Genomic DNA, 13,432 nt, shown 5'->3' with positions numbered 1-13,432 from the left:
GCCAATGAAATTGAACTGACAGGTCAAGCGGAGAAGAGAATGAAAGTGGCATTGAAGAAGCAGATAAGAACAGTGATGGTACAAAGGGAAAGTAAGACACACTTACAAAGTTGTTTGTTGCATTGAGGTCTTCTGTGGTACAGAAATCAGGGTCTGGCTCCCTGTCTGTTTATGAATATTTTACTAGACCACAGAGACATGATGAAGACAAATATAAAGAGCTCAACTTCATGGAAAATGCATAAGATTAAAGAAGCACATATATGCTAAGGAAACCTTGCTGTTTGCTGCTTTACGACATTAGACGAAATGTGTTTGTGAAGATAAGAGTAGAAGAGAAATGCTTGTGATGACAGAGAGAGAGAGAGAGAGAGAGAGAGAGAAAGAAAGAGAAAGACAGAGAGAGAGAGAGAGAGAGAGAGAGAGAGAAACAGAGAGAGAGGTGGGCAGACCCAGACAACCTGGCTGCCCAGAAGGGACAGACTGTGCTCATACTGTGATGAGGGAACAGTGAAAGCAGAGCTGCCGTTCATGACTGAATGCAGAAAAATAGGAGCAAATTCAGCAGGAATACTTAAAAAAACAAAAACAGAACAGGAAGCACCCTCCCTCAGTGTCCCCTCCTATAACAATAAGGAAAAGCTTCCCCTGCTATTGGGAGAGAGGGAGGAGTACAACAAGTCAATAGCTGGGCATTTAACAAGCTGCCATAACCTCCAGTAAGGCCCCTGTCTCTCATATCCTAAAGTCGCCCTTTTCATTTTCTTATTATTAATGTTCTTGTGGCTCTTAGTTCTCTCCTACTACTTTGTTATTGTTTTTCTTGCTGCTTTCACTGTTTCCTTGCACTCTGTTACTGAGTTGCCCTCATTACCTTGCTGTTAACGTGTATTATCATAAAATTGATCTGCTTTGGAAACATTGAACGTGTTCGTCACGTCAGTAAAGCTTGCTTAACTGAATGGAATTGAGAGAGAGAGAGAGAGAGAGAGAGAGAGAGAGAGAGAGAGAAAAGGTGTGCGTAGACACTAAAGAAGACAGAGAAATGAAAAGAGGTTGAGATTGGATTCTGTGGGTGTGTGGGAGACAGAGGTCCACAGCGACTCGACCGCAGGTCAGACCGTCTCTCTGGGTAAACAGATGTTCTGTGCCAGATTACCACACTCAACCCTGTGCAATAATCCGTCAACAAAACTTTGCCTGCCAAGCCACGTCCCTCTGTAACCCCTCTTCTGCATCTGCCGCTATGTTCTTTTGCACAACTTCACAAAGAAATCCTTCACCTACTAATGTTCTCATTTAATGCGTGGGATTACACAGCCAACCGTATGGTGGTGAAAGGCAGCGCTACCAGGGATAATATGTGTGCAACTCAATCTCTTTGTAATCCAACGACCGCTCTGATGGCATTCCCCAAAAATAAATCTCTTACTCACTCATTCTTCCCTTAACAGCTTGCCAGAAATCATTAGGCTAATGTCAGTCGAAATGAAAAGACAGAAAGACTTCAAAAACGAGAAAATGAAGCTATATACAACAAATCAGCTTATGAGAGAGTAGATTTTGGATGATACATTGTGATACAAAATGACCCCAAAGCAAACACAAAAAAATATTTTGCTTATTTCAAGTCCAAAGTTTATTATTAAAATCAAAATAATGCATAAAAGTCCTCATTGAAAACTTGCACGCAAACAGATACAAATAATGGTAAACTGTACAAAATATCTTACAATAAGAAAACACCATTAAAAGTGTTTTTACAAACAGCATAAAAGTATTCATACATTAAAATTACAAAATATCGGGCTTTATAAAAAATATATGAAGTAGGTGTCACAGAGCTGTGGAAGGACAAAGGAAAATCTGGAAGTTGATGTTGTGAGGGTCAAGAAATTGAGAGTGGGGGAGAGAGACAGTAAGAGACAGAGAGAGAAAGAGAGAGTTGTAGAGGGATGGATGGTCCAATCACAAGAGATAGAAGAGTGACTTTAAAAGATGTGCACAGGTAGCCAAGAGAGCAAAATCTTGCAACCAGATGAATTTTGGAAGAGGAATTTGCTTTTGTGTCAGTGTGTGTGTGTGTGATACCTGAAGAAAAAAAGTATCAAGCCTTCACTCTCTCTCACTCATTAACACATTCATTCACTCATACACATACAGAGAAGTATTAGTGGAGGCCATAATAGAGAATTTTGTTCTTTTGTGTAGTGGTCCTGTCAAAGGAGGCTAAAGCTAAGAGCACTTCCACACACACACGGCCAGACTGCCACCAAAGAACATGTAGAGCAAGTTCTTCACTTCATGTGTGATCTCAAAACCAAAGCCCTCCCCTATCACAACATGCCAAGAGCTCCCAAACTTCTTATCCATAGACTCCTTTATCATCTTAGCCGCACTCTGAGAGAGAGAGAGAGAGAGAGAGAGAGAAAGAGAAAGAGAGAGAGAGAGAGAGAGAGAGAGAGAGAGAGAAGAGGAAAATTTGGGGGTTGTTTGATTATTGCAAAAAAAAAAAAGTATCTGCTAAAAAAAAACTGTTTGTACAAAAAAGCATCTTGAAGGCAAATCAATTTTTCAAAACAGCTCTGTTGTCTCTAACTGTCTTTAACTAAAGCTGGCAAAACTTCTTTACCTGTACTGGCCTCTAACAGTCAATACTAGCACCTCACTGGTAATGCAAAATTGTATTTACACCTACACAAACACACCCACCTCATTATTGGTGGCAAACTTCTCACATGCTGTAACACACAGCTCCATAGTTTCCACTCTCATCTCTTCTGGCATGTCTGTGTGCTGAAAAATGAATTAAGAGTCAAAGAAACAAACAGATCAAACCCATTTTCAACCTGTGCTTGATACACTTGACAAATGTGAGTACAATTAAATGCTAGTGCACTATTTCTTTTGTGAATTTGACCACTGGTTATACTTATTAACAGTAGATCAAAGATCAGTGCATGTAGGATCAAAGTAACAGGAGTCATCAGCCCTCTCATATATACACAGAAAACACAAACACACACACACACCCTTATCAGAGGGAAACTGTGCAGTCTCTTGTAGTCCGCTTCTTCTTTCTTGCTCTCGGCTGTGTCCATAGCCCCACTGAAACAGGAACATATGACAACACAATTCACAAGCCTTCTAGGGTTGAAATGATTCTAGTTAACCAAGTATCGTCTCAGCATATCCTACTTTATAACACTCTACAAAACGGACATGGAGCTGGCGTCCAGTCAGCGACCTGCAGCATTATTAACGCCTAGAGCTTGCATGCACTCTGCACGACAACAAATTATCCCGCTCCTTGCACCCCTGATGAAGTTTGAACATGAATGGTTAGTGAACAGCCGACACTTCGGCAAAGATGGCAGAATAACTTATTGATTGGGGAAAACAGAGGTCGAAGCCGGCTGCTGGTTAGCAAACAATGTTTGTAGCAGTTGACATTATCTGACTAGGACAACTGTATTGTACGAGTTCGTTTGTCGTCTGTTTTTTAATGATCGGCCAGCTAAAAAGTGAAGTTTACTACTCACTTACCTGCAACTTGCCAGCTTATTTTGTAGTGTATTTGTTATTGCTATGTTTTTCTCAGCTGGCTAACTTACCTAAGCTAAATGACTAGCCAGGCTAGCTCGGCAAATATGTCGGGCAGTTTGTTGCCTATTATCCTCATACTAAAATGAGATTGTCCTGTACAACTGATATTTTCTAGTTTTAAAACAATGATGTTTAACGTAACGGACTTTGACAGATTTTATTGCTTACCGTTCTGCACAAAAACGAAGTTTAGCACACCTTCACTGTGGTTGTTAAGGAGACATTTCGACCATAGCAACCATCCGAGATCTTGATGGCTGGAAGAGCCCGCCCACTATTGCTTTAATGCCTGTCGCCATTGGTCTGTATACGTGTCATTTTACGGGCAGCGTCAAGTTTCTCTGGTGAACAAACTGGTACTTTTAATAGAGTTGTGGGTCCAAGTTCCAGAACCAACAGATAGGCCTATGTTTAGCTTTTTTTTTTTATCGTTTTAGACAGTTTTTGCAACAATCTCATCCCAATCTCAAAAACTCCTCATAAATACTTTACTTTCCTCTTTGCTTCAGTCACTTTCTTCTACAAGATTGTGTGCGTGTGTGATTGAGGGAGGTTATAGTATGTGTGGAGACAGAGAGAGAGAGAGAGAGAGAGAGAGAGAGAGATTTCCTGTATATTGTTTGCATTCTTTAGTTCTCTGGTTTTGTGCAAAAGTGTTTCCTATGCTTTGTAATGAACACTTTTTAAAAAAATGTATATATGCATGATGAATACCTGTTTTTCAGATTTCTGCCTACATTGGAAACCAAAGAAAGAAGACAATAATACCAGACAATCGTCACAGACATCCCTATTCAACATAGTAGAGTGTTGTGTTTGGGTGTAACCATGACATCAGTATTTGAGATACTACAGATCCTCTTTCTGTTGCATTTGAGATTGTGTGTTATTGAATCAGGAATATCAACAGGGAAGAATCATATTAGAACTGGCTTAAACTGACTTAATACCTTGGGTTAATATTCAGTAACCCAGTGGAGTCCCTTTTATCCCATTGTTTTGACTGGCAGCTGCAGTTTTGTGTCCCTCTGTGACCCTGCCAAAGCTGTGCAGAGTGAGGGTTTCCTTAAGAGATGTCAACAGCACCTGCTCTGCAATACCCAGCATCACTCCACCTCCAATCAAATCAGTCATTAACATCTGAGTGAGAGTCTCAGGTAGCATGTTACTAGTTACTTATTACACTTGCAGTACAATGTTATTTAGGCAATTAGACCCCCCCCTCCCTCTCTCTCTCTCTCTCTCTCTCTCTCTCTCTCTCTCTCTCTCTCGCTCTCTCTCTTTCTGTCTATCTATCTGTCTTTCTCTCTGGTCTTCTCTTGCTAGCTTATTTGTCTGTCTGACCTATATAATTCTGTCTACAGTTCAGTCCCACAGGTGATCTCGATTTTGCCCTAAATATCTGACATACAAACCTCAGTAACAAACAGATGTACCCTGTTCTGATTTCAGCTCGACTGAGTTAACTGACATACTTTCATAGTTCACTGTCTTGTTGTTCAAATCGATTTCTTTAAGCGTCGCCGTTCGTTACACTCATTCGTCATAATCGCAACGTGTGAGATGAGCAAGGTTTTTGGATGGGAATGGTCAACTGCTTTTAATTTATGTTGATAACGGTTGTTTCCATTGCTTTTATGTATTGGTTCCAAACAACAAGCTGCTAGCTTTCATTTAACGTGCCAACACAGCCTGACTCATCTGTGGGATATGTATGGGATTCTTCTAGAGACAAAGCTTTGATTTGAGTTTTGTGGATTAGTGGGGATTATCAGTTTGTTGATAGATTTACAAATAGTTCAGTAGGATGGGCTAAGCTCTCCTTTGAACTGATTGGAGTGGCAAGGGAAGAGAAGGGTTTGCCCCTGTTGTGCTTGGTTGTTGTTTGGTAGTTGATTATATAGGGATATTTACTTTTCATTGGGAGTGAGGTGTTTTCTAAAGAATTAAATAAGTCCACTGTGTGTGGGTATGGGGGGTTGTTGGTGGGTGTTAGTTTGTGCGCATGCATTTATGATAGATAGATAGAGAGAGAGAGAGAGAGAGAGAGAGAGAGAGAGAGAGAATGTGTTTGCATATATGGGAGCAGTGTAATGCAGGTCCATGTTTATGAATATGTGTGACCCATCTTATCTCCTCACAGGTCAATCTCATTCAGGTGATTATCTGGACAAAGTGTGATCAGGCATCGTTCATCCACTTAAGAAACAGTGTCAGGAAGAGAAGAAGGACAATGATTTAAAGAAAAAAAGGCACGTTGACAGATGGGAAAGTGTGAGGAATGAAGACTGACCAAAACAGTACAGCAGCACATAGTTATGCACTGCAAAAATCACTTACATTCACAGATCACAAAAACATTTTTCACTTTTGTGTCTTGGGTGTGAATTTGTGTGTGTGTGTGTGTGTGTGGTTGTGTGTGTGTGTGTGTGTGTGTGTGTGTGTGTGTGTGTGTGTGTGTGTGTGTGTGTGTGAAAGAAAGAGAGAGAACGAGAGTTTTGTTTTGTGTACAAAACATACAGAATTTAATATATATATAGATCTCTATCTATCTATCTATCTATCTATCTATCTATCTATCTATCTATCTATCTATCTATCTATCTATCTATCTATCTATCTATCTGTCTATCTATCTATCTATCTATCTATCTATCTGTCTGTCTGTCTGTCTGTCTGTCTGTGCAGATAGATATAGATATAGATATAGATATAGATATAGATATAGATATAGATATAGATTGAATGAGGAGGAGAGAGGAAGACATTCAATAATCCGTATTCACCGAGAGCTGGTGAAGGGGAAGTGACAGAAGGGGGTATGAACTGAACGAGGGATAATTAAGACACATCTATTATTTAACAGGGCAGATACAGCCACCTGGCTTCATGTGACATCACCTCCAACTGTGAGGAAAGGGTGTTTGCAACAGTTAATGATAAGAAATGCATTTTGTTGTGAAAGAAATTAGCTTGTGATACTTACCTTTAACTTTGAGCTTGAACAATAATGATATTAAAAGCTTTTCGCTCAGTAGGTTTTTCAGTGTTAGAGAGAGGCTGTTTTACTCTGTTGAAAAATTAACAGTTGTATGAAGGAGTACACAATGCTCTTAGAACATTCAGTCTTTAGATATTGAATAAGCTATATATATTTAGCATGTTTTTGTCAGAAAGAAACAAAGGCAGTTAAAAGTCAGATTTAGAGGAGGGTTTTCAGATGAATAAAGAATTGCTGAGAGAGGGAATTGAGGCAATATTAACATAGCACAGTCTGTATTCATGCAGTCTGTTTTAGAGCAGCAATCTCTTCAGACTGTGTTCCTCAACATTAGGTGCATAGACGATTGTTCATCCATGCAGTGGCCTCCTTAAGAATCCCCTCATTCATTTAATATGGTATTTAATATCTTAGATTCGGACAAGGAAACCCAAACCCCCCCGTCTGTGAAAAGTGACTATGTGACCATGAAAAGTGAAGTGGTCTAACAATGCTTTAATACAGTCACTGAATGTGACACTGAAGGTGACTGCCAATCTGACCGTAGTCTTGTCTAATCTGTATAATCCTACTATTAGTCCAAATAGCTAGCCCTGAGCCCTGCTGTGCCGCTTCATAACACGCATTAGGATTATCTTAGTCTCGGCTTTACTCTACCTACCTGCATATCGTCTCCTATAAGTGTAAGCACGTTTCTAAAGGCAAACTCATAAGATAGATGAACCATATTTTTGTGGAATACCCAAATAAATATTCAATGATTCAAGCACAACCACATTTATTATTATTGTTGTTGTTGTTTATTTTGTTCATTCACATATGTTGCAATATCATTGATCCATGGAGATGCAAATATGAACAAGCACAACACTGACACTTCAGCTGAACGGCATCATCAAACAAAAGCTGCTAAAAAAAGGGGGGGTTGTTTTTTGGGCACAAATACCCAGACAGGCACTTCACAACCATCTCCTGGTGATGTGTGGGTGTAGCAACCAAATGGCACAAAAACAACAAACTTAAAAATAAAGAGATTATAAAACTGCTTGAGGGTGAAGAGCTTGTGTTTGTTCAGGAACATTAAAGGAAGTTTCAATTGTATTTTAGGGTCTCTTCAATATCAGATCACCATAAATCAGAGTTCCTTATGATATACAAATTTACCACACATTCACTGGTCCTTACATCACTATTACTATCTGACTGTGTTTGCTAACACTTGTTTGAGCCACAAAGCTGCTAACAAAAGAAGCTAAGCTATCTGGTTTGACTTTCTTTTAAAAGGAGCTGTACCATACATCCTAGGACACTGAACACTTCTATGGCTTTGCCACTTAAAAAGGAATTCCATTTCCCTTCAGCAAAGACAAAAAATGATTACATTACTTGAACTGTAATCAAAAATAACCAGAAGATTTTAAATACAGTTACCGAGGCTGATACGTATAATTCAGAACGCATCTCGAGCGTTTCGGTTGGCAGTTGCATCGGATGCAACGCGTTTACAATGTTTAATTTAACACTGTTTGAATTATCAACGTGCTCTCACTGCGATCATTCCAGATTAGTTAGATGATCTGTCATGCTGTGGTGTATTTTAAGCCAGTGTTTCTCAACACAAACCTTAAATACTCCCTCCTACACATATTTATTTTATATCTGTTCCAGCAGATCCAGCACAACAGATCTAGAGGTGGATGATTATTTTATCAACCCAGCACGGCGTGTCAGCGCAGGGCTACAACGAAAAGGAGTTTAGTGGAAACTGGGCTCAGAAACTCTGTCTTAGGCTATGAGGGACAAGGTCATCTTGGTTTGTATTTTTTGTTTGTTTGTTTGGGTTTTTTTTTAGTATAATTGCTGAAGAAAAATGAAGTCCAGAGGGTTTAGATCTCTCTGAGCATTTCCAGCTCAGACCGACTGTCACACCGCATCACAGCAACACCATCTGTGTGCCCAGTCAAAATCGTGCACATGAATACAAGAAGTCAGGCGAAGGACAGGATTGAAAAATACAAGACACACTTTACAATACAGTGTTGAGACAGTCTCTGTGAATGTGAATCTATATGCAAGTTGGAAAAAAAAAAAAATACAAAAACGTTCAAAACTTTAGCGTCTGGCATGTTTACAAAACTGAATGCAGCAACGTCTTACGTGTTGCTATGGCATTGCCCAAAGAGACGTCACCCCTAGAAGAAGAACACAAGCAATAGGACACAAGGCAAAGACAAAAGACTTTAGAGCAGTCAGAACTCACACTAGTTTTCCACATATGCCTCCCCTGCGTTAAGAACTGCGAATGAAGCGCACCAAGTTGATCTGACCGCTGATTTGCATTAGCAGATCAAGAAAGTGACTGCTAGTTTATACCATTACATAACTGACACACTCTGTGTACACATCAAGATATGACCCATTTCCCAGTCCCTTCTTCTTTATCATTTCCTTGTTAAAAAAAAAAAAAAAAAAAAAAGATACAAAAAAATCGACCCCCATAGTGACAAACATCGACCTCCCTCCCCCACAGTTTCTCTCACTGTGGTGGACCTGAACCATTAGCACAAGGATCCACAGGGTCTTTAGTGGCCCCACCAAAAACGTCCACGTCACGGTCTGTCCAGGGTGCCACGTTCCCAAGCTTGCCTGTTGCGCTGCAGGATGCCAGACTGGCTATCTCAGGGAGAGACAGCAGGCGATCCCATAGGTTAAACTGAGAAAGCTCACCAACCAGGGCTTGGGACGCATCAAACCGACCCCCCAGGGTGTCCTACAAATGAATAAGAACAAAATTTGTTACAGTAATTGAGGAATATACCTGTAAATAAAACCATAGAAAGGTTTGCAATAAATCTATAAAATTTCTCACATTCTTGTTGGAAAAAAAGACCTGTTTTATTTCAAAATAATCGTTGTCAGGAGAAGTCTACATTGTCAAGCAGAAATGAGCTTGAGTTTGATGTTTTTTAATGTTTCACATTTTTAATTTTAATGTTTATTCCATGAGCGTTTTGAATCTCCTTTTCCTAGATAAACACCTTTTTTTCTAGATATTTGACAATCCAGGTTTTCCTGATCCATACTGTGGATGATTCCCCCTTCTTACCTGCTCTTGTCCCAAAATGAGCACCCCCCCTGGGCGAATGGGGTGCCAGGCTGCCAAGCCCTCTCCTCGCCCCTTCAGTTTACCACCCTGGTATGCCTTCCACACTCCATCTCGCAGGGTCCAGCTCACACAGATATGCTGCCAAATGCCCTTGGGCAGTGATAGGGGCAACTGTGCCACCTGTAAGTAAAAGTGGACAGTGGACGGTCAAGTATGGTGCAGTATATAGACGACGCTTAAGCAAGATGAAACAAAAGGTTTTTTCATTGCAAAGAAACTAGATTTAAATCTGTTAAACAACACAGTGAAGACACAGTCAAGAGATGCTGCACTCTACTTTAACAGTGTTTCAACAAATCACTCAGTAACAAATGAACATCACTTAATGCTTGTGCACAAAGCTAATTTCAGGTAGCACCTAGGTCTACCCCATGCAATGCATGCAATGCAGCAACATCTCTAATATTATGGCATGAAGAAAAGGATTGACTGTGTACCTTGTCATTGATTAGAAGTTCCACCGGACTATGGACTCCCTTCAGAAGGACAAGTTCATTTGGCTGCTGCGGAACAGCATAGGAAAAGGGGGTTCCAATACCTCCCTCACTGGGTTTCAGCCACATGCAGGCGGTGAAGGCATACATTTCCGGAATGCTCCGTCTCACCAAACCGTACATGTAGTTAGTCCGCACAGGGAAAGACAGCCTGTAGCCCTCTGGGAAGCTATAATCTGTCAAACCTGGAGGAGGTAAACAAGGAAAGATTACATGGTTGTCTATAATTCATTTTGTACAGTTCAACCCTTTCTCAAAAGAAGTGTGTTCAAGGTTTTTTCTCAATTTGTTTTTGTCTCTTTTTCTTGTCCTCGACCACCAATCACCACCCATTCTTAGGCCCACCGCCCACTCTTAGGCCAATCATCTCCTTTAATCTTTTGATCAGTTACAGAGATGTAGCTGAAACCTGAGCAAACAATTACTCTCTAAGAATGAGTCTGGACACTACTTAAATCCTTAATTTCCCAACTTCCTTTTCTTCTCTTGTCCTCTACCTAGTCCTCCCTGAAAGCGTAATAACTGAGGCAGGCATTTTATTCCAACTCAAGGTTCTACAACTGTTCACCCTTCTGTCTTTACTCCAGTATTCTGGAACCTTCTCTTACTCTGTTCCAGCTCTGCGAGACGATTGTGCAGGGAGTTGATCCCCTCATCAATCTGCTGGTGGTTGTTCTGAGTCTCCTTGCGCAAGGCTTTCCTTTCTTTCTCTAGCATTTCTATCTTCTTTTCCAGTTCTCCCTCTAGGTCCTCCACACGCCAGTGCTCTGTGTCTGCAGGGGAGCCTTGGCCGGCAGACACGCTGCCCGCCAAGCCCTTCACAGCGACCTCTGTGTGGTTCTGTGCTGCTGGACCTATTTCTGACTGGAGGAAAGAAAGAGAGAGAGACAGAGACAGAGAGAGAAAAGAGAGAGAAAGAAAGAAAGAAAAAAAGAAAGAAAGAGGAAATTCAGTGAAGTATACCACAATATTTCAGTTAAATTGTATCCTGAACAGAGATTGATCCAATCCCTCTTTCTCTCTCTCTCTCTCACACACACACACACTGCACACATGCACATACACACACGCCAACTGTCAACACGTCAGCATTCCCTACACAAAGTCCTCCTCACTCTAGGTGCAGACATGATGGCTTACTCTCAAGGTCTCCCTGCTCTATCGCCTCATCTTTTATTTATTTGTTTTCTCCTCACGGACGCGGCACAGAGGGCGCGAGAAGGGAGGGGAGGACTCACGCAGCAGGTGAATGATCTTCCACCGCGAGAGATCGCGAGGTGATACAGACAGGAAAGGACGACGCTCTCTGGCTTTAACCTCGATAAACTTGAAGATGCCATTATGTTGCTTGCAACCAGTAACAGCACCGCTTCCATCAGCTTTAGAAACATTTGTCCCCTTCAGATGTCAATACTATCAAGCGGGACAATACAGTATTTTACCTTGATTGTCCCACGTTCTATTTCATAACCTAAGCTCCTGTCGATAATACTAAGTGGGTTGGTTTAAGTCTTGTGTAACAATATTCTATGAACATTTTGTTGTGAGCAAATACATTTGATCTCACTACTTAATCTCACTATTTAGAGACACTGATTGTTGAAAGCCGATACCCCATGTATAAATTACTTAAATTTTGAATAACGTATTCAAAGGAGTTCGTTATTGGAGGAGCTCTGTTCTTTGCGTTGCACCAGAGGGTATTCCTAAGTTCAAGTTTTCAAAAGTGATAAAGGTACACTAGAGAACATTTGGAACAAATAAAGCCTACCTCTAACTTTTCTATGCGGTCTTTCAATTGGAGAATGGCCTTCTCCAGCTCCTCTACGGCCCGGGCAGTCTGTAATTGCGCTGCAACCGATGTACCCACATCATCCCCGGCCATGAGGCGACGGTTGCCCGTCCACACACCGACACTCCGTTCAGGGAGACTCCTCTCTTCTAGTCCACTCTCACACTCCGACAGCTTTCCAGTGAGCTCCTGTATTGTCTTCTGATCCATGAGGATCTGGTCGTCCTGCTGCATGACGGTTTGCCGGAGCTCCTCGGCAGTTGCGCGAAGATAGTTCCAGTCTTCATCGGCGTATGGGTCATCTGCTTGCTGTTTCAGGCCTTTCGATTTGCAGTCTTCCGGCTGAATAGGCGTACATATGAGTCGGCTGAAGCTGAATGATTTTCGGCTTCCACCATTTACCTCAGCCGGTCTCAGCTCGTTGAGATTGGGTATCCCTAGGCCGAGATCGAAACCACCTGCTTCATACGATTCAGAACCATGGAGAGCTCCCAGGGGACCGGCATGCGCCACGGATCCTGGTTCTTGGTTCTCCAGGAGAGACTCAGAAGACAACGACTCGTTGTCAGCCAATGCGTGGGGTGCGGCCACAGATGACCGAGGATAGACACTGGCAATGATGCAGATGACCGCACCGAGAAAGGCCAATATTCCAGCAGCAACCAGGACCACGACGAACTTCATCTTCTCAATATTATATGATCTTTTTTTCTAAATTAATATCTAGCTTTGTGTGTCCTTGAAACTGAATAAAATCTATCCTATTGGAACTTCTTGAAAAAGAAATACTGTTTTATATCACAAACAATCGTAGAACATCAGCCAGTTCCATAATTCTGTCTTCGATTTCTGAGGGATAGTACCAAAAGGACTCTTCCTTTCCCACATAAACGAATCCGTTTGATATAGATATTTTCTAACGTCAGTGGACGCCAAATGCGTCAGTTCGTCTTTTTTCTGTAAATGTCCCGGTGATGCTATGAGATTTTCAGATGATGCCCGTGCTCTCCGCTGGTGTATGCTCTCTTCCCGTCTCCGTGTTGCTAAGCCCTCTGTGCAGTTACTATGGGTACCGCGAGAATAGCCGGGGTGGGAGATAGTGAAGAGGCAGGATGAGAATACGTCATCGAAAGTGAACCCCAGCGACTCAGCACACGATGTAGACTACGTCCAATAACACAGGGTAATATATGAGAATCATACTGAGGATCTGCTCCTGGCTGATGTTTGGGAGCATTGCACATCCCTCTCTACCCCCAGCCCCACCCCTTATTTAATAATAAAAAAGAAAAAGGAGGGTATGTTTACTGTGCGCATGGAACGAAATTACAGAAAAGAACTCACCCAAAGGGGAATATTTGTGCCACACCAAA

General features: G+C 41.5%; 2 protein-coding genes across 2 annotated transcripts; both read right to left on the bottom strand.

The window, feature by feature from the left end:
• Nucleotides 1-1,821: 1,821 nt before the first annotated feature.
• dnal4b (dynein, axonemal, light chain 4b) lies at nt 1,822-3,849 on the bottom strand. The gene is made up of 4 exons (XM_030781537.1): nt 3,775-3,849; nt 3,033-3,108; nt 2,713-2,796; nt 1,822-2,400 (listed from the first exon to the last, which is right to left on the bottom strand). Exons 2-4 carry the CDS (start codon nt 3,099-3,101, stop codon nt 2,236-2,238), a joined length of 318 nt encoding a protein of 105 aa, XP_030637397.1. The 5' UTR covers nt 3,102-3,108; nt 3,775-3,849; the 3' UTR covers nt 1,822-2,235.
• A 5,294-nt stretch (nt 3,850-9,143) lies between these two features.
• Nucleotides 9,144-12,743, bottom strand: nptxrb (neuronal pentraxin receptor b). The gene is made up of 5 exons (XM_030781506.1): nt 12,039-12,743; nt 10,876-11,131; nt 10,211-10,452; nt 9,714-9,893; nt 9,144-9,377 (listed from the first exon to the last, which is right to left on the bottom strand). Exons 1-5 carry the CDS (start codon nt 12,741-12,743, stop codon nt 9,144-9,146), a joined length of 1,617 nt encoding a protein of 538 aa, XP_030637366.1.
• Between the last annotated feature and the right edge of the window lie 689 nt (nt 12,744-13,432).

The sequence above is a fragment of the Chanos chanos genome, chromosome 8 (genome assembly GCF_902362185.1).
Source record: "Chanos chanos chromosome 8, fChaCha1.1, whole genome shotgun sequence".
Classification (NCBI taxonomy): Eukaryota; Metazoa; Chordata; class Actinopteri; order Gonorynchiformes; family Chanidae; genus Chanos; species Chanos chanos.
The sequence above is the reverse complement of the archived record's forward strand: the minus strand, read 5'-3'. Positions and strand labels throughout refer to the sequence as shown.